This window comes from Empidonax traillii, unplaced genomic scaffold (genome assembly GCF_003031625.1).
Source record: "Empidonax traillii isolate 1590-97213 ecotype Southwest subspecies unplaced genomic scaffold, ASM303162v1 scaffold127:size982661, whole genome shotgun sequence".
Classification (NCBI taxonomy): domain Eukaryota; kingdom Metazoa; phylum Chordata; class Aves; order Passeriformes; family Tyrannidae; genus Empidonax; species Empidonax traillii.
Window position 1 is genome coordinate 961,117 of NW_020955320.1, and position 21,423 is coordinate 982,539.

General features: G+C 41.8%; 1 protein-coding gene across 1 annotated transcript in view; it reads left to right on the forward strand.

Annotated features, from left to right (window-relative positions):
- RCL1 (RNA terminal phosphate cyclase like 1) overlaps positions 1 to 21,218 on the forward strand; it is a 30,368-nt gene extending 9,150 nt beyond the window's left edge. Inside the window, exons 4-9 of the mRNA XM_027883499.1 lie at positions 164 to 238; positions 1,571 to 1,695; positions 4,174 to 4,299; positions 5,862 to 6,018; positions 14,711 to 14,814; positions 20,959 to 21,218. Coding sequence (XP_027739300.1) covers positions 164 to 238; positions 1,571 to 1,695; positions 4,174 to 4,299; positions 5,862 to 6,018; positions 14,711 to 14,814; positions 20,959 to 21,109 — 738 coding nt within the window. The 3' untranslated portion in view covers positions 21,110 to 21,218. The remainder of the gene's footprint in view (positions 1 to 163; positions 239 to 1,570; positions 1,696 to 4,173; positions 4,300 to 5,861; positions 6,019 to 14,710; positions 14,815 to 20,958) is intronic.
- The last annotated feature ends 205 nt before the right edge of the window (positions 21,219 to 21,423 follow it).

The following is a 21,423-nucleotide window of genomic DNA, read 5'->3' on the forward strand; positions in this document are numbered from 1 at the left end:
AAGAGTAGCTGAAGCTCTGTGTGCTATATTCCCATGTCTTCCCATAGAATAACTTGTATGGAGAAGACTTGTCTTTGTTAGTCACCTCATAATGCAGTGATTTTTAAATTACAACTAGCATAACTTCCGATAAAGTCTGCTTTTTAAATTTTGTGTTCCATAGGTTGATGTCCTTAAAGCAACAGCTCTACCCCTGCTGAAGAAATTTGGAATCGATGGTGAAAATCTGGAAATCAAGGTAAGACAGTTTGTTCCTTTCTTTTCTAGCACAGGTTGAAATGATACTTTTGCACTGCTTCAAAGGGCCATATGCTTGCTGTTCGTTTCTATCTCTAACAGATATCTAGTTGTGGATACATACATGTATAAAATTGCCCCTTGTTCTTGACATGTTTTAGGTGGCATACCAGCCACACAGTAATTGTGGAGAGATGTAAAGGCTATGGATATGGGGGTAAGGAGGAAGTAGTGACTTCTCTTAGTCTCCAAAGAAGACTAAGAAACCTTCTTACTTTCCTATTGCTTTTCAGATAATTTAATATCTTTTTATTTCTTCTTGCTCTTCATGTCCCATGCTTGGGACTAGGGAGTAATAATGTCATCCTTTGCCTTCTTTGCTTTCAGTTTGGAAAATAAAGGAAAGAAGCTTTTCCTAAAGACTACATTCTTTACAGGCCCAATAAATCTGGATATAAAATAGATTTTTTTCTTTGTGTGTGTTGGAGAAAGAAACTTTAGCTTTTCAAAGTTAAGAATACTCATTTAAAATGTGTGAAGATCCTGGCTGCACTACTAGGGTCTGCTAGTGCCTTGCTTTGCCAAGCCTTATCCCTGGGTGCTTCCCACTACCCTGCTCACAGCCCAGGTCACCATGTCACTGTCCTGGGACTGTCAGCCTCTACTCCTGTAGCCCTGCAGCCAGTTTCCATCTTCCCACAGCCCTGCCCTGGCACCTGAGCCAGACCTAGTCATGGGCCCGTGTCCCAACTCACTCTTTGTGGATGTTGGCTTGGGATGGTGGGTCAGAGTCAGGCTAGACAGACCTGCTTGTGGGAATGAGTTCATTCTGGTCCACCTTATACAGAATCACAGAATATTCTGAGTTGGAAGAGACCCACAAGGATCATCAAGTCCAAGTCTTAACTGAAGGACCCATATGGGGATCAAACCCGTGACTTTGGTGTAATTGGCACCATGCTCTAACCAACTGAGCTCAAATGCTTCTAGTCTTTCTTCAGCAATGAGGTGCAGATTTGCTACTAGAGACCACTCTTAAGCCAAGGTTGTTTTGGTAAAGATGTTTTTTTGTTTGGTTGGTTTTGCTTTGTTTTCTATTGAGAAACCATTCCTTACTGTACTTGAGAGGAAAAAAGGAAATCAATGTTTGCTTTTAGTTTTGGTGCAAAATCCATTTCTGCCGTTAGGATCTCTTTTTCTTGCTGTGTTCACATAATGCCCCTACTTAAAACATTTTATTCTCTGTGAAATAAAAGCTGTAAGTTTTGGGGTGGGTATGTGCGTTCTTTGTACTCTTTACTAACCTGCTTTTTCCCTCTATTATTGTTTCTAGATCAACCGGAGAGGAATGCCTCCCAAAGGGGGTGGAGAGATACTGTTTGCTTGCCCAGTGAGAAAGGTCTTGCAGCCTATTCAGTTTACAGACCCTGGCAAAATCAAGCGTATCAGAGGAATTGCGTATCCTTTTTGTTTGACTGTTTTTCTACTTTTATATAATTTTGCCTAAAAAAAAAATAAGTCTACTAACTTGAAGTCGCAGGAGTGCACGGTGTTGTTGAACATGTACCCAGTTAACCCAGCATACCATTACACAGAGGGGTCACACAAGTAGATATCAGGACAGTGTCTCAAAACTGCTGTGTTCAGAGCATTGCTGTTCAACAAGCATCTGTAGATACGTGAATAAATTTAAAAGTAAACAGCACTATTTAAAATCTTTCAATTGCAAGAAAAAGTTAAAATACCTTCCATCATATAAGCAACACTAAAAGAAATCTTACCCTGTGTGTAAATCCAGTAGTAACAAATAGTAGGGTTTTTATGCATTGAGTAGGTGACAATAGGTTGTTAATTAGTTTAGCAGAAGTTAGATGGGAGCTTAAATCTTAGTTCAGTTTACACCTTACTGCACACCCTGAGCTTTTTGTTGTGTTTTGGAAAGAAGGTCATTAGCTCTTTGCCTTTGGTAGTGCTATTGCAGAGGAAGCGGAGGAGGTTTTACTTCCACCCAAAGATAAGGGCACAAAATATTGTTGAGAACTCCTCACTTTTTCAAACAGATCTGCACATCTAGTTAATGTTGTGGATTGTTTCTTTCTTTTTGATTTTATTTTTCTCTTGTGTTTTTTGTGTGGTATCTGTCATGAATCTGCTGTCATTGTAGGAAGAAATCAGAAACTCCTTAGATGAAACTGTCTTGAGCAAGGGTCAACTTATAGTTTAATTTGTGATTGAGGGTCCCAAACATAATGTGTCTCTGACTACTCAAAAGGAAAGCAGAAATGAGGCCATGTTTCCTGCCAGAGGTGTAGACTTGCAGCCTGTTCCTTCTTTTACTTTTTGGCATACCATCATAATTGTGTGTGAGAACAGGAGGTCTTTCCAATTGCTGCATTTGGATGAGTGCCATATTGCCAAGCAAGAGCAGTTTTACTGGATACATATACTGTAGTTCAAAAAGGAGGTGGCTTACTGTGCGTTTGGGCTGGTTGCCGTGGTCTTCTGATGAAGAAAATACTTTTCTTATGCCTCCATTCATCTGTGTAGTGAGTAGTTCTATATATTTGTGTGTGAAGGAGGTAGCAATGGTCATGGCTTTACTGCCATTGTTCTGAGTTGGTGTTAGTGCGGAGCACCATTTTGGGCCACTTTGACTGTTTTGATTGATGTATGTGAGCTACAGATTTTTGAACTTCTGCTTTCCTCTAAGTTTTCCTGAGCTTTTTCTCAGGAATACAGGTTTGCCTTTAGGAAGCCCAGTGAGAGAGAGTCTTATTTTAGTTTAGCCATTAAGTGGTCCTTCAAGACAGTAGAAAACAAAATATCTGGAAGGATAAGTCCTTAAGTCTCTTCAGTGTGTGTATTTTTGTCCCTTTGAGATTCATCTGAGGAAATCTGCTTCCTCACAGCTGGGCCAGTTGTGTTGCAGCAGCCTTTTACAGTCATCCAAAATACTGAGTGCACCAACGGTACAGAGCAATCAGTTTTCTGATTAATATTTAATAATTTTGCCCTTAAAATCTTAAAGTTTTTGATTTACCTAGTCCACAAGAGGTGCTATAGAAATTTGTAGAAAAGGAAATTCCTCCTTGCTAGCTGGGAGTTGTGAATGTGTTTCTCTGCATGTGTGAATGTATATATAGATGGGTGGTTAAATGTGCAGAATATGAGTCTGCATTATACTTGGGATGGAATTTGGAGCACAGTGTGCTTTGTACATTTGCAGATCTGTTAGGAGTTTCTCTGAAGCAGCACCTGAGTACAAGGGCAGAAAAGCAGTTCATCTCTTGTGTACTGTGAAAAGGTGGGTTGGGGTGAAGGTGGTAATTTCTTCTTTCCTGGAACCTTCAGATGCTTAGTGACTAGAGAGTCAGTGAACTTAGCCTCAGAGCACTGCAAAATGGTTGGAGAGAGCAAAGATATTTTTCTTACAACCTTTTACAATTAATTTTTTTTTTAAAAACACTTGTCTTTAATTCCTTATTCATCTTCCCAATTTCTCCCCAATAGAAGAAGAAAGGCAGGATTTCTTGCTGCGAATTCACAGAAACTTCAGCCAGGCCCATGCTTTAATAGTATATGAAGAGCAGAGAATGCGGGGCTTCCTCCATGATAAGAAAGCGCAGGATGACAGAACAGCAATTTGAATTTGTTGAAGTGCATTTTCAAGAGACATATTTACCCAGTCATGATAGGTTGTTGTTCAGCACACTCTGTGTAATTGACTTCAAGGTGTATCAATTAAAAGACTGTAGAAAGCACGTACATGCATACGCTTCTCTAAGTACAGGAATGTGGACCAGCTCTTATGAATAGATGTACAGGACAGAACCATGCTCTCTGAAATAATGCGTTGGGACCTCTTGACCACTTTTGTCAATCTCCACTTTCAATTTCTTTTGTGATCACAAATAATTTCTTAGCTCAGAAATGCAGATACTCTGTCCGAGTATCACCACAGATGGCAAACAGAATGGTGGAATCTGCAAGGGGCATCCTGAATAAATTCCTCCCAGACATCTATATCTACACAGATCATATGAAGGGCGTCAACTCTGGAAAGTGAGTATCCAGTATTCACAGGGAACAGATGTAATTCTGCATTTGTTCATGTGCTAGGGTGTTCTGATCTGCAATTCTATCAAGTTTTAGATTACAATCTTCTGTTTGCTGACTTGAAATAAATATTCCCCACAAGATAAAAATGAAATGATTCACTAGATGCATTTGTTTTACTCATGTAACAGGGATAGAAGTATGGTATTTTAAATAAGGAATGCAGTACATCATTACTGCCACCTAAAGGCAACTTGAGCTCTCTTAATTTTTAAATCCTTTGCTTTTAAGTGAGATTAAGATCAGAGGTGCCATGGTACATTGAGGAAACCAACATTCAAATTTGACTGTACACCTTCTGATGGAAATGGTAGCATTGAGGATGGGACTGAACCGGTTTAAGGAAGTGTTGAAACAGTGTGGGTTGTCTTCTCCTGAATGGCTGAAGGAGTGTCTTTTCACCACTGAGGAAGGGAAAATTAATTTACTGTACTTCTACAAATTTTGTTTGCCAGCAGAACACAGAAGTGATGGATGTGACCTAGACAATTTTACTGATATCTGTCAGCTCTGTTATTCTCTTGTCACTTTTCTTTTAAGTTGAAAGAGTTCTGGATAACTCGTTTGTCTTTTTGCTCTATACTCAAATGCAGGCGTGCATATTTTCTTTCACTGTTACTGCTTTTTGAAATACTACCTTAAAACTTGTTGGGTTCATAAATCTAGAAATTGTTGACTCATTTTGGAGTATTTTCCCTCTCTTCCAGTCCTTTATTCTATTTAATATCCCATGTTTGTAACTCTTGTGTCTCAAGACTGTCAGCAGTGACCAGAATTGCAGAAACTTTTCTGAGAGCTGCATGTTTCTGGTTTGTTTTTTTCTTTTTTCATCTGTCTATAAAATTTAAGAGTCAAATGCACTGAGACAGCTGCATTCTGTTTACTACATGTAGCCCATGCATGGGGATGAATAGTAGCATGGGAAGAGGAACTGAATCCCTTTCCACCTGACTGGCACATGTGGGTTTCTGATGCTGCTGTGCTGTCACATTCATTATAAGTGTGACTCCAGTACAACTGCAATATCCCTGATCGGTCTAATCTTGCTAAATATTGAAACTTTCAGGGAAAGAGTTCAAGCCCTAAAGAAGGGTAGTTTTGTTTTTGAATGTCACAGTGAAGAAACACCAGGTATCTTTGAAATGTTCAGCAAACATTAATTAAATTAATGTGAAAGATAACTTCCTCATTTAAAAAAAAAAAAAAAGCGTTTCTGATGTTTGGATGGCTTTTTCTTTTCTTTTTTCCTTTTGAAAGAGTTTGTTGCAGGAGTAGCCAGCATAGAGGTTTTGCTGCCAGTGATACTTGGTTCAACTTTTAAATACTGCTGTTAATTTTTTTTTTCCTCCAAGTGAATCTAATGTATCGACCTGGAAAGTCCATATTCCCAGTATTGCCCTATGAGAGGAGCTGTTTGTGACTTAAAGAGGAGGTTGGCTGGGAGTAGTTCTTGGCCCATTGCGCAATTTTTGTTCTTAAACCAAATGCACTTTTTCCCTTTCTTTCAGATCACCAGGTTTTGGCATGTGCCTTACTGCAGAAACGATCAATGGCACTGTTCTCAGTGCTGAGCTAGCCTCAAACCCTCAGGGCCAGGGAGCAGCTGTGCTTCCCGAGGAACTGGGCCAGAATTGTGCTAAGCTGTTGCTTGAGGAGATCTACAGGGTAAGAGGCCAGTGTTTTGTGTCTATAACTGTAGGGGAAGGAGGTGATGAAATTGTTAAAGGGAAAAGGTGGCTTGGGGGCACCCTTAGACATGCTCAGATCTGAACAAGGAATGATCTGGTGCTGCCAGTGTCTTCTTCATCCAGGTAAAGAATGGTTTTGAATGGTTCCTTTAATAAGGCTGTGTTATTTCCAATGTCCAAGAGATGTTATTATGAATCTTACTGACGGCAGATTTTTCTTTCTTTGCTTTCTGCCTACAACAGAATTCAGTTAGCCTCACATGGGCTTTTAGGGCTTTTTTAAGAAGTTGGATGGTGAATATAGTCAATGCTTCTAAGCTAGTAGTTGGAATGGAGTATTATGAGTGGGAGAGCACACGAGGGAGAAGAAGAGAAAAAAAACCAGCGGGCCTCCATGTTGGCCACTTTGTGATGATGATGATGAAGTCAAATGCACTGAGACCTGTTGGTTGTATGCCTTGTTGGAAAGCAGCTAGGACAGTGTTTGCTTAGGAATCCAAACTCGCATCATGTTTTCTCACAGCATTCTCATTTTTTTTATTATTATTAAAATGGTTTTCATTTGTGGCAAGACATCTGGTGGATGAGCAGTTTTTGGTCTTCCAAATGATTTGGCAAATAGCACACTAGTGAGTTTCTGCTTTAATAAAGAACCTACCTGCTTTTGTTTCATATCTCCACAAATGTTAAAATAACTAGTTTTTAGTATTGACATAACACATTTGGCCTTTAGGAGGCAGTCATCTACAAATAATACTCACTGTTAAAAAAAAAAAAGGTAGTTGCTTTGGACTGTAATATGCTGAGAGGACTTTGCAAAGGGTTAAAAATGCCATTATTCAGATTCTGTACTAGGGCATGTGGTCAATCATAAAAATGCCCCTCAACCTCATAAATCACATCCACAGCTGTAGTAGTTTGTTTATCCATGACCATATTATCTTTTCCTTTCCCTTCTGCAAAACCTTCATCTTTTTGAATTACCAACTTTCCCCTTGTATCAGTCTTCCATTAATATTTTGTCTTTGTTTATTCAGTATCTGCACCATGTTGCTAGAGGACTTCTTTTTTGTAGCCCAGAATTCTTATCTTATGGAAATACCACTAGTAAATATTCTCCCTGTGTTCCTGGGTACTGTCTAGGCCCCTTGCACTTCAAAGTGCATGTATGGAGAATAGTCACAACTAGTAACTGAAGCATCTGTCTATTTCTATAATTATGTAGTATCAGGTAGCTATTTTTATTTGAGGGGTGAATTGTAAAATCTTTCGGTTGCCCCGCCCCCGAAAAAGAAAAAACACCCCCCCCCAAACTTAACAAACAAACAAACAAACAAAACCACAACACCCATAAACCCACAACAAACAAACAAACAAACAAATCAAAACCACTAATAACACCAAAAAACAACCCCCAAACCACAAAAAAAACCCAACAACAAAAATAAAACAAACAAACAAAACAAACAAACAAAACCCCACACCCAACCTAAACTCTTATATTTATTGCTTTGTGTAAATGTTTTGGAAAACATCCTCAAGTAGCCAGATGTTTGGAGACATCAAAAATCCAATTTTCAGATACTTCTATCACCAGCAAGAACTATCTTTTCCTTTGAAAACCATCCAGCACTTGACAGATTGAAACTAGTGAGGAAATTTGTCCAGATAGTATGCTTTGTTCAGAGTCAGAAGTCAGAGAACTTCTGAAATGAAAGTTTCAAGCTGGAAAGGCTTGAACTAGGTAACTTTCTGCTTTAGTGTACTGCAGCCATTTGCTGAGTCAAATTTTGCAAAGGATAGTAAGGATCTCAAGACAAGAAAAAAATTGTTTGAGGAGGAAGCAGGGTCAGGCAGGTCTTTGAATGATAAAGTAATAGGCTGTGAGGATTCAGTGTCTTTGAGGATCAGATTCTCTGCAAGTAAGGGTGTTAGCTGTGGCCTGCTTTAGTACTGCTGGTGCTCCTGGAAAACTCTTTTCCGTGTGGGCCACTTGAGTTCCAAGAGTGACTGACAAGCTGAGCAGTGTACAGACTGCTTGTTCTCCACTACAGCAGCTCACTGTGGAAAACTTGTTAGCGTTCTTGGCTATTGTGCTGCTTATCCACTGGATTAGCTTGGTCCTTATTTAGTGAATTCCTCACTCCCTCTGTTATAGGCAATGTGATGGGTTTTATTATGTAGTTTTCAGAATACACACTTGAATTTATGTATGATACATGTGGTTGTACAGTGCTAGCCTGATATTTGGGAATATGTAGTTTCTTTCTCGTTTTTTCTCTCTGGTGTTTTTTTGGTTGATTGGTCGGTTGGTTGGTTGGTTTGGTTTTTGTTTTGGGGTGGGCTTTTTTTTGGTGTCTGGTTTTTGAAAGCTTGGTTTGTTTTTTGGAGGTTTTTTTTGTTAGGTCAGTTGAATCTAGTGTCAACCCAGAGAGGATATAAAAACTTCTTGCCAAGTGTGCAGTGTTTGTTTAGTTATAAGATACTTTTTTTTTTCCTTGTGTTTCTTTGCCTAGTTAGGATGTTTAATGAAACTAAAAATCTGGTAAAGCAGGAACAGATTGCTCTGAACAGGCAGTCTTTAAGTGCCACTCTCTTTACACCACCTAGTCACTGAATACAGTGCTCAAGAGAGAATTTCTTTTCCTGTGTTTAGATCTCCTCGTTATGAGATTGTTTCTCCATCTGTGTTTTTTCCTGTAGGTACTGTGCTTGTGTAGGATCCAGGGAGGGTTGGCCAGAGAAGGGCATCCTGAGAGCACTGTGAAAGGGCTTTAGCTTTTCATGTCACCCGCAAATCTGCTAGAGTTCATTACTGTTTAAAGGAGCCCAGGGAGATTTCATAAAGTGCTTGCTTTACCTAGGAAATCAGAGGATTTAAGCCTTGAAACATTAAGTGCTAAATGATCCTTTTACTAAGCCTTAAAAAAGAAATGAAAGAGTTTGTATGATTCTTGGAATTGTGGAGCTTTTTTATGTGCATTTGTTCATGGAAAGATGTCAGCTAATTAACTATTAATAAACAGAACAGTGCTAATTGCATTGACTCTGTAAGAGAGGGCATGGAGTGACTAGCACTGTAATTACAAATTCATGTGCAATTCTCTCTGAAGCTTAATTGTAGAAGGCCAATGAGGTTTTTAGCTCTTGTCTTTGAAAGGCATTGTTTATGGGACCTTTATATAGCAAACAATTGGAAATTGCAAATTGAAAGGCCTGGAAGAACTGGAAAAGGATTTAATTTTTATATTCCCTGTGATGATGAAAAATAGGAGAGGCTGCAATACTTGTTTAAGGCTGAACTCTTTAATGAAGAAAGGTCAAGTTGTTAGGGGACCTTGGAGGGGCAGGAAGGCTACGGATGTTGATTTTGTTGAACTAGAGCTAAAATGATTGAAGGATTTCACTGGAGGCTTAATTTTCAAGATAGCCTTACTTCAGTGTGGCAAGAGTCTACTCCATTTTTTCAGAGAGAAAAAAAAAAACAAAAACCAAGACACAAACCCTCTGCAATAATTTTTACCCTTTATGTAAGAAATTATTGAGGTATGCAAATATGTACCGCCCAGGTAAGGGAGGAAATTGGGTATATGCCAAAATATAACCAACACTAAATCAAAGGTCAGAAGAATCCTTTCAAAATCCTTTTTGAAACACTGTTGTTCAATAACCAGAGCTGTGATATATATATAGGTACATATCAGTTGTGGCATTTATATAACAACATTTCAAAATGGATGGGATTTTAAGTTATTTGTGTCCAATTATCACATCTAGCCGGATTTGGATCTATTGTCAATGGAAACAATAATGGAGAAACTGCCATAGGCTGAATTAATAGAGCCTAGAAGCTGCACCTTAGGTTAGTAATGAGTGCCAGCTATTTCAGAACGACTGACTTTGGCTCTGACTTTGCCCATCCCATTTCTCTTGGGAGGGTTGTTTTTGATTTTGGATTCTTGAGCAAGTGGCAGCTGGATTGAGAGAAAAAAACTTGGCCTCCTTGGGAGTGTGAAGTCCTTCATTCGGCAGAAGTTACTGTTCTGAGATTGCAAGCAATCACTTAATTTCAGTGTCTGGCAACTGATTATGTGGGAATGGTGTTGCAAATGAGTGGTTTAGGTCACTTAAATCACCAGGAAAGGTAATTTATAAAGAAGGCTTTATTTCAATTTGTTGAAGTACAACAAAGTTTGATGGCAAGGTTCACTTCATTGCATACTACAGAGATGAAGCGCACAAAGGAAAATCGGATTAGAATCAATCTACAATGATTTGCATGGAGTGCAGGGATGCAAAAGGTAAGGATGGAAAAGGATAAGAGAAACCTTCCCTTTGGGTCATGACAGTAGACCCCTTTGCCAAACTTAGCTTCAGATTTGATCAATGGTTTATGTCTAAAGGATATAGCAGCATTTATTAATTGACTGGTATGTTGACAGAATCAAATGCCTCTATAAAGTGCCTATACACCAGTGCATGCAGTATGGGGAACAAACAGGAGGAACTAGAGATCTGCATGCTGTCACAGGGCCTCGATCTCATTGCAGTTACAGAGACATGGTGGGATGGCTCCTATGACTGGAGGTTGTCATGAAGGGCAATACACTGCTTAGGAGAGACAGACCAGGAGGCCTTCTGTGTAAGGGAACACCTGTAATGTGTTAAGCTCTGTCTTGGGGTGGATGATGAGCAAGTAGTGAGCTTATGAGTTAGGATAAAAGGTTGACATTTTTATGAGTGTTTGCTACAGGCCTCCTGATCAGAGGGAGAAAGCAGATGAGGCTTTCTACAGGCAGCTTGAAGCAGTTTCTTGAACCAGGCACTAGTTCTTACGGGGGACTTTAACTACCCTGACATCTGCTGGAGAAGCAACACAGCAAAGCATGAACAGTCCAGGAGGTTCCTGGAAAGCATTGATGACAACTTCTTGTCACAGGGATTGGTGTGCTGCTTGACTTCATAGTAGAAAACAGGGAAGGCCCTGTTTTCATCCCTGTTGGAGATGAGAAGGCTGGAGCAGCCTTGGTTGTAGTGACCATGAGATTGTGGAGTTCAGTACTGGATAAGTAGGAAGCAGGGCAGCAATTAAGATTACAAACATGAACATGGGACCAGAGACTTTTAGATTCTTTAGGAATCTTTTCGGAAGAATTCCATGGGAACAGGCCTTGCAGAGAAGAGGCGTCAAAGAAAGTAGGCTGATATTCAAGGGTCACTTCCTCCAGACTCAAAAATGGGGCATCCCAATGAGCAAGAAATTGGGCAAAGGGGAAAGAGATCTGTGTGGATGAGTAAAGAACTCCTATCATTACTCAAGGAAGGAAACACACAGGAGATGGAAGTAGCATCAGGCAACTTGAAATGAGTACAGAGACATTGTCAGAGTAAGTAGAAATGAGACAAGGAAAGCCAGGGCCCACATGGAATTAAATATGGCCAAGGATGTAAAAGACAACAAGAAGGGCTTTTTCAAATACATCAATAACAAAAGGAAAATAAAGGATAATATAGGCCCAGTACTAAATGGAGAGAGGATCCTGGTCAGAGAGGACACAGAGAAAGCAGTTACTGAATGCCTTCTTTGCTGATGACAACATCAGCCCTCAGGAATCTCTGACCCAGGAGAAAAGGGAAAATGAAGGGTGGAAGGAAGACTTTCCCTTGGTCAGGAAGGACTGAGTTAGAGAACACCCAGGCAAACCTGACATCCACAAGTTCATGAACCCTGATGGGATGCATCCACGACTGTGAGAGAGCTATTGGACACCATAGCAAGGCCACTCATGATCATCTTTGAGAGGTTGTAGCAGTCAGGAGAGGTGCCTGAGGACTGGAAGAAAACAAATATCACTCTGGTCTTCAAAAAAAGGGCAAGAAGGTGGACCCAGAGAACTACAGACTTGTCAGCATCACTTCAATCCCTGGAAAGGTGGTGATCTTTGTTCTGGAGACTGTCTCTATCCACACAGACAACAGAGGACAAGAAGGTGATGAGGAGTAGTCAGGATGGATTCACTGAAGGGAAAACATGCTTGACCAATCCGATTGCCCTCTATGATGAAACAACTACCTGAATGGATGAGGAGAGAGAAGTAGATATTGTCTGCCTCGACTTCACCAAGGCTTTTGACAGTTGTCTTTCATAACATTCTCACAGGTAAACTCAGGAAACGTGGACTGGATAAGTGGACATTGAGAAATGGCTGAATGGCAGATCCCAGAGGGTCATAATCAGTGGTACAGGGTTCGGTGGAGACCTGTAGTGATGTCCCCCAGTATTGTTTAACATATTCATAAATGACTTGGGTGAAGGGACAGAGGCCTCCTCAGTGAGTTTGCTGATGACACAAAGCTGGAGTAGTGGCTGATAGCCCAGAAGGGGCTGTGCAGACCTTTAGAGGGACCTTGACAGGCTGGAAAGATGGGCAGAGCAAAACTGCCTGAAATTCAACAAAGGCAAATGCAGGGTCCTGTGCCTTTGGAGGAATAACCTCAGGCACCAGTACAGACTTGGGGCTGACCTGCTGGAAAGCAGCTCTGCAGAGAAGGAGCTGGGGATCCCACTGAACAACAAGCTGTGTGTCCTTGTGGCCAAGGAGGCCAATGGTATCCTGAGGTGCATTAGGAAGAGCATTGTCAGCAGGTTGAAGGGGGTGATCCATTCATGTGCTCAGCCCTTTTGAGGCCTCACCTGGAGTGCTGTATCCAGTCCTGGGCTCCTCAGGACAAGAGAGACATGGAGCTCCTGGAGCAGGTCCAGTGGAAAGCTACTAAGATGATTAAGGGACTGGAGCATCTCTCTTCTCAGGGAAAAGCTGAGTGAGTTGGGTCTGTTCAGCCTTGAGAGGAGATAACTGAGAGGGGATATCATCAAAGTCTCTAAGTATACGAAGGGAAGATGTAAAGAGGATGGAGTCAGGCTCTTCTCAGTCATGCCAAGCAATAGGATGAGAGCTAAGTGTAGATACTGATGCACGGGAAGTTCCACCTGAACATGAGGAAGGACTTTACTGTGTGGATGAGCGAGCACTGGAGCAGATTGCCCAGAGAGGTAGAATCTCCCTCATTGGAGATATTGAAGAAATGTCTGGATGCAGTCCTGTGCCATGTGCTCTCGGATGACTCTACTAGAGCAGGGAGGGTTGGACCAGGTGACTGCACTGCGGTTGCTTTCAACCCGACCTGTTCTGTGATTCTGCAACTAACACTTACAAAATGACTCAGTAGGTTTACTATAAGCACAGTAGTAACTTAACTGTAAGTCTAAGATGGAAACATTCATACTACAGTTGCTATAGCGTATTTAAATCAATTCATACATGCATACACATAGACACAAAAAAGCATATACAAGGGTACCTGCTAAAAATTCCCTTCAAGTTCAGTGAAATACTCGCATCAGATGCCTTTGCACCTCTCAATAAGTGAAGAGTTCAGTCTTGAGGAGTAAGGGTATCAGCCCAGGTCCCGTCAACAGCTTTGGGTGGTTGTCTTTTAAGTGTCACAAACTTGAGGGCTGGCGAGCTCCTAGAGGCATACCACTGAGAGGGAGGTGCTGGTGCAGACTGCTGTGGCCCAGGAGAGCTCAAAGAGCCTCACTTAGGACTGCTGCGTATAGGGTTGTGAGATGCTTGCCTTTAATCTTCTGTCAGTCTCCATCCTGGCCAACATCTGAGTTGATTGTTACTGAAATTTTCCTCAAAAGGTGCAGTAGCAGTAATATCATTCCACCTGGGCTATAATTTAGACAAAAGTAATATTCCAAGGCTGTCCATTAGACGACAGCAGTTTGTTAGGCAACAGAAGATCCTAGGAACAAACAGTTTTTCTGATAAACTCAAGAAGAGGTTAACTGCCTAGGAGCTATTAATCAAGGTCAAGGTCTAATGAGAAATCCTGGGGATATTGTAGAGTGGACCAAGGGTACAGGGGGGATGTACCACCACAAATGGGCAAAACAGCACATTGCTTGTACACAGAAAAACTTGCTACTCATTGTAGCAAGACAGCTTATGTAAGCAGCTAGGACATGATGGATGCATTGTGTTTTGATATATTGTTTAGGACATGGTTGGCACCATGCTGATGGAAGCTTTTGTATAAATTTGATTGTAAAAGTAGATGTTTTATAATGTTTACAGCTTTAGAAAAACAAAAAAACAAGCTCAGAAAATTTAGTTTTTATCCAAGTGATAAAGAGCATTATGAATTATTAACTGAACTACAAATACAGAAAGTCCAGTGTCAGGAATACTCCCTATGAAACTCTCATCTGCTTCTTGTACACGTTTCAGATTGGCAAATATGTAAAGTGCTGCAGTTCATGGTATCTTCAAAGGCATATGAACACAATTAGTACCTCTTTTAAATTTACTGCAAGGAAATTCTTCAGTGTTTATCTTCTGTGATGTTAAAATAGATTAGGAGGGATGGGAAGAATGTTTAATGTGACCTTGTTTGGGGTTTGTTTTAATTCTTTCTTTCCCAGCCTGCCATGTGAAATTAGTTTGTCATTGTTACTAAATCTAGATTTTTATATTCTTGGCCCTTGAAAATTGGGAGTGGTATTTTAGCCTTTTAAGTGTATCTGTTCCCTTTATTACTCTCCTCCCATCCCAATTTCTGGTTTGTACAAAAATTAATTATTAAAACATTTTGGTTTGCAGGGAGGCTGTGTAGATTCAACAAATCAGAGCCTTGCTTTGCTCCTTATGACCCTTGGACAACAGGATGTTTCCAAAGTCCTGTTAGGACCTCTGTCTCCATACACGTAAGTTGTTTTGTTCAGTTTAATTAAGCAGTCTTGTTTTAATTCACTAGTTTTATTGCACAGCTGTTTTTATATATAAAAGACTTTGTCTGTGGTCATGAATAGAACAACTTGTACCTGACTTCAAATGGAACAAGTGGCATAAGTTACCTAGAGTTTATTTCTACATGTTAGATGATTATTCCCTTACTGTTCTATATTATTCCTGTTTCTGAGAATTGCAGAGACAGAGTTTATTGATGGTTCTTGACCTGGATTATATGTGTACATCAGTTTGCTTTTGTTGCCTAGTGTACACTAGTGTGTTTTCCTAGTGATCTCTCTGTAGCTGTGTCATTAAATGTTGTATTTCAAATGGCTAGCCAAATTCTAAAGCTGTGGTTGTCCACAAGAAATAGGTGAAGACTTTAATTCATGGAGCTATGTGCTACTTCAAAGTTTTACCCCTCTCGGGCAGGAGATTTCTATCTAGTCATTCAGTCTCAGTTTTTATTAAAGCTTTGTCTGCTGCTGGTAGGTGTTCAGAGGAGAGAAAAAGACTAAATTTCTTACATAGCTAGTTGTAAACACAGGTTGCAGAATCACAGAATCATCGAGGTTGGAAAAGACCCCCAATCCAACCCTTGACTGAACATCACCTTACCAGCTAGACCATAGTGCCACATCCAGTCATTTCTTGAACTTTTCCAGGGATAGTGACTCTACCACCTCCCTGTTCCAGTGCTTAACGACCGTTTCAGTGAAGAAATTCTTCCAGATATGCAGCCTGAGGCTGTTTCCTCTCATCCTGTCACTAGTTGCCTGGGAGAAGAGACTGGGCCCCACCTGACTATAACCTCATTTCTGGTAGTTGTAAAGAGCAGTAGGGTCTCATCTGAGCCTCCTTTTCTCCTGGCTAAACAACACTAGCTGCTTCAGCCATTCTTCATATAACCTACTCTCTAGATGCTTCACCAGCTTTGTGGCCCCTTCTCTGGAAACGCTCCAGCACCTTCATGTCTTTCTTGTAGTGAAAGGCCCACAGCTGAACACAGGATTCAAGGTGGGGCCTCACCAGTGCTGAGGACAGGGGGTCGATCACTGCCTTGGTCCTGCTGGCCACACTATTGCTGATGCAGGCCAGGATGCCATTGGCCTCCTTGGCTACCTGGGCACACTGCTGGCTCATGTACAGCTGCTGTCAACCAGCACCTCCAGGTCCTTTTCCACCAGGCAGCTTTCCTGCCACTCTGTCCCCAGCCTGTAGTGCTGCCTGGGGTTGTTGTGACCCAGGTGCAGGACCTGGCACTTGACCTTGTTGAACCTGATACCACTGGCCTTGGCCCATTGATCCAGCCAGTCCAGAACCCTCTGCAGAGCCTTCCAGTGCTCCTTCTCAACTTGGTGCTGTCTGCATGCTGACTGAGGGTTTACTCAATCCCCTCATCCAGGTTGTTGATGAAGATATTAAATAGAAGCGCCCCCAGTACTGAGCCCTGGGGAACACCAGTGGTGACTGCCCACTAACTGGATGTGGCACCATTCACCACTACTTTCTGGGCCTGGACATCCAGACAGTTTTTTACCCAGTGAAGAGTGCACCTGTCCAGGCCATGGGCTGTTACTGTAGTTCCCCAAATCCTCCTTCTGTCTCTTCTCATAGATGGGCATCACACTGGCCAGCCTCCAGTCTTCTGGGACCTACCTGGTTAGCCAGGACTGATGATAAATGATGTAAAGTGTCATCCCATTTGACTCCATGGACATAGGAGTGTCCAAGCGGCATAGCAGGTTACTAAAGACTTCCTCCTGGGTTACAGGAAAGCTATTCTACTCCTAGTCTGCTCTCCTCTGGTTGCCCTGAGGGTAACTGATCTTCCCATTAAAGACTGAGGCAAAGAAGGCATTAAGTACTTTAGCCTTTCCCTCATCAGAGATTACAGTGTTCCCCTCTGCATTCCAATAAAGGATGGAGAATTTCTCTGGTCCTCCTTTTGTCATTAATGTATTTATAAAAACACATTATCTTTTACAGAAGTGGCCAGATTGAGTTCTAGCAGAAACTGGTTAGGGAAAGAGCATCCAGTATCAAAAATTTAATTTGCTTTATCAGACCTGCAAGTGATTGATTAGATCACAGTTATTCCTAGAGACTGAGCAGTTTTTCTTAGTCAAATGAAGGGTGGTTTGTTTATCTGACAATGGCATCAAATAATAAGACTATGAACTGTCCTTTTTCGGTTATCATGGTACCGGTGCTGTATACGTGAAAGGTACAGTACTGTGATAACTGAAGAATGGTGGTGCCATCACATGAGAGCTAGAAATTGCCTAACTGCTCTTTTCAAGCTCTGATACCTTGGAAGCAACATTCATCAGATTTTGAGGGGAAGACAGGGAAATGTCCATTGCACAGAGGTGAAGTCATCCCCTGTAAAGTAAGTATTCATGTGAAAGGCTTACAAAGAGTAGATATTAGTGTTTTAAGTGCACGTGAAACAGTTCAATCACTTGTCCAGTCTTTTTTATTTTTAAAGCTTTTTTTTTGTTGTGCTATGATAATCAAGCAAACACAGTAGTTTATTTTGTAAGTGTGTTGATTTCAAATCTGTGGGTTGTCACTTCTTCCAAGCAGGGATAAATGTCAGGAGCACACATCCTGGAGCAGCAGATCATAAAATCTGTGACTCTGTGAGAATGTGACTCATCAGTCCTTTAAGGATCTACGCAGAGAAAACACAGCTTTGTATGCAGCACCCCCATGCCCTCGCTAAGGCTGCTTATAAAGGGCTGATAAATGTGGCTCTCGAGCAACTCATCAGATGCACAAGCTTATGAAGTAAATTGCAGTACTGTCATGTTCCCTATCATTGTCCCTTCTTTCCTCTCGTGGTGCTGTGACATCTCTGTACTTAACACTTTCACATTGCAGAATCTGAAGCTATTTAAAAGCCGTGTTATGCTAGATTGGCTTCCCTGTCTACCATACTGTAGCATGTATCTCTCAGCTGGCTGTTGAGAGCACCCCAGGGGTGCATGGTGCTTTGGAATATGGCATCAGAATGAGGATATTTCTTTAAGACTTGTGTGTTTTCGTAGAAGCATCCTTTGCCCCAGCTAATGGTGAGGAGCGGAAGGGCAGGCAACACTTTGAATAGGCTGTCCTGAGCAGCACTGGGGATACTTGTCCCAGAAAGACGGCTTGGCCAGTAGCCATCTGCATTATCCTTTTCTTATCATTCAGATTTCACAGAAGTAAGTGCCTCTGTCGAGCTGAGCTTAAAATCAAATGCAGGGTGCTGGCTCTGCCACTGACTCAGTCTGGCAGGACAGACCTGTTTGCATGCAGGTGGATTGGCATGAGCCAGGGGTTTGTGAAGGATAGCAATAGGAAAGCCTGAGGAGTGCCCCTGAGTGCCTCAACTCTTGGCTTTGCAAGGGCTTAGGGACTTCAAGGGGAGGGGTCAGGGTGCCTCTGACCAGCCAGGCTGATGCTTTCACTTGTTCCCCTGCCTGGCAGTGCCCTCCTCCAGCTCCTTGGGCTGTCTTTTCCCGGGAAGATCTCTGTCAGTACTAAGGGGAGCAGTGCTGGGGCTGCTGGCGCTGCCAGGCAGAGCACTGTGCAAGTCCCGGGCCACTTGAACCAGGGAGGCATTGCTGGTGCACAGGCCTTCTCTCATACTGGTGTGTGAGTTGGTTGCTTTGCCCTGACACATGAAGTGGTTGTGTACCTTTTGGTGTTCCTTAGCAGGTTTTGAGGAAAAGACAGCACCTAGATATACAGACTTTTAACTCTTTTTTCTAACTTTGGTTTGGTTTGATTTTGTTGTTGGCCATAAGGAAAACCTCCAGTGTGGCTCATGTAGCTGTCCCTGGGCCTAAGGTGCAGTGTCCAGCTCTGCCTTGTTCATGTAAACACACAGTGTAAATTTTCGGCAAAATAAACCTTCTGTGTATCTTCCACCCCCACTCTCAGTCTTCCAGTCTGTGCCTGTGGTTTTGGTGCGGCCTGCACTATTATTTGAGGTGCCCATACATGATCCAGATCAACATCAGAGCTTTTACAAACCTGCTTTCTGGTGCACTTCTGTCATGTACCCCTATCTTCCCCCCTCTTTCTCTCCTATTTCTAGGGCTCTTACCACTTGTGCTTCTACTGCTACAAGACAAAGCTGGATCTTTCCAGCTTCCAAATTCTCCTCTGATGTCCCCAGGCAGCCTTCCTTTCAATTCCACCAGACTGAGCCTTTCCCATGTAGATGGGGACTGATAACGTGTTTTCTCCCTCTGCCTTCATTCAAAAGGGAGAACAGGCAGAGATGCATGATAGCTCACCTATGTGCAAAGAAAAGTATGGACTCAGCTAATCCCACCAACATGCTGCAAAGTTTGTTCATCAGCTTTTAGGGTTTTTCTCTGAGCCTCCGGCTCCACACTGCATTTCATTTGTACAGTTTATTCTGTGCCCTCCTTGCAGTCCAGCATGCCACTTCTGCTGGTTTACACTTGGCTGCTTTTTTGTCATGCTGCCAGAGGACCCAGCTAAGGACAAGGCTGGTACAGAGCTTGTTGCCTCTCAGCTTTACTGAAGCATTTGTGCCAGCATATGCCCATTTGCTTATTATAGCTGCAACCAGAAACCTTGCTGCTGGGGAGGCATGGAAGAAAAGGTGCTTCTCATTTCTTTCTTTCAACTCTTAAATCCATTTGAGAGATGAGAGAGCTGGTGTCTGTGCTGAGGCAAGTTACCAGCCTGGGAAGGTACAGTAGAAATGTGTACATAGCTTTGGGAGCCCTGTGCCCACCTCCAGCCTGCAGAGGTATTCATCAGACTGCCCCAGAGATAACTCTTAAGTCAGATCATCCCAGGGACAGACCAGTATAGGTAAAGCAGCCACTTATTGTCTGGCTCCTGCCATTTCCCACCTCTCCCCATGCATATATCTGAGTGCAGAAACATCAGCATGCCCAGTTGAAGTGGATAAGGCAAATTTTGCTCCTGCAACATTCACTGTGCTTATTCACAGTTCCTGGGAACAGGAGCTGCCAGGAGGCTTTCAGAGGCCTCATGATGCCACTGTGGGGACTGTCCTGTCCTCTTGGTCTCCTTTTGTGGGTACTTTCCTTAATTTGTTGTAATGATGTATGTGGGATTAGCTTGCAATTATGCTTTCAGTGTGCAGAGCAGAGGCTTTTTTCAGACTGCCAAACAAACAGATGTGTGGACTGGATCACATTTAGAGGTTAAACTTAAACTAAGAAAAGCACATACCAATTGCTGGAGGAGATTAAACCTTAGTTCAAGCCTGCAGACCTGCTTGTGGCCATGACTGAAAGAGACCAAATCTTTGTTAGGAACAATTACAAATTGTGTATTTGTAGTCCTTTGGTATAATTGTTTATTCCCCGTTTTGGAGAAGGCAGTAGAAATGTTTTCTTGCTGTTTTTGTTCTTTTTTTTAATAGTTTTTCCAGTCACTTGTTCTCCAATCAGTGGTGTTTCAGAGCACTGTGTCTAATTTCTGCATGCCTTTCTTTCTAAAATGATGAAAGGAAAATTAGTTCTGGTTTTTGGTTGGGTTTTTTTGTTTGGTTTTTGTTTGTGTTTTTGTTTTGTTTTTAATGAGAAAACAGTAAGAAGTCTGACTCCATATGTGATTTTAATAGAACATTTAGCTAAGAAGAAGTGGGCAAGTTAGTAACACAAAATCAAGCATATGCTTTAGAATCTCTCTTTTAAAGTATGCACGCAGCCTTTTGGCTGTCCCTGTTTTGCTTTTATTTCTTCTTTAAGCGTTGGGAGGGGAAATGGAGTACCACCCATTGGTATGGGGTTCATAGAGCCCTGATGGAGTCAGCATCATGAGTAAATGACCTTGCCTGGCTACATTTCTCCCTTTTTTCTTCCCTCACCATTTTGTCTTGCTATGTTACCAGGCATTCCTCTCTCTGCTCGTAACAAAGAGTGCAGTGGTTTCAGTAGGGGTCACTAGCCACTCACTTCTACAGCACAAGTGAGAACAGTGTCCGAAGCCTGTAGGCTTCTTTCCCTTGACTGAGCAAGGCTTTTGTGTTTCATTCACCATGTTCATTGCTGGGATCAGTACATACTGCTAATGGGCTTTCTGTTTAATTTCTTAAACTGTGTTGCTTTCTCTCTCTTCAGAATTGAGTTTCTGCGACACCTGAGAAGCTTCTTCCAGATCATGTTTAAGATTGAAACAAAGACCCCTGAGGAAGAGCATGGAGGCGGCGAGAAAGTTTTAATGACATGTGTTGGCATTGGATTTTCCAACCTTAGTAAAACTATAAGATAAGAAACATCTACAGGCTTCATAAAAGACAGAAAATTATGCAAAGATCTAAAAAAACCTACCTGCCTGTGTTTATTCTGGCATAGGAAAGCCTGTGATGATTCCAGTGCAGAGGTACTGTCTCAGTTTAATTGAGACAAGGGTCTTTTGCTGAGGATGGATTAGGAGAAAAAGACCCAAACCTTCTTCTCTAGCAATTATAGATCCAAAATTAAGAGGCTCCGATTGAAGGAAAACAAATTATGGAAAAGGGAAAAAGAAAAATAACAGCCCTTTATTAAAAGGTATGTGTGTATTAACGTAACATGAAAAAAAAA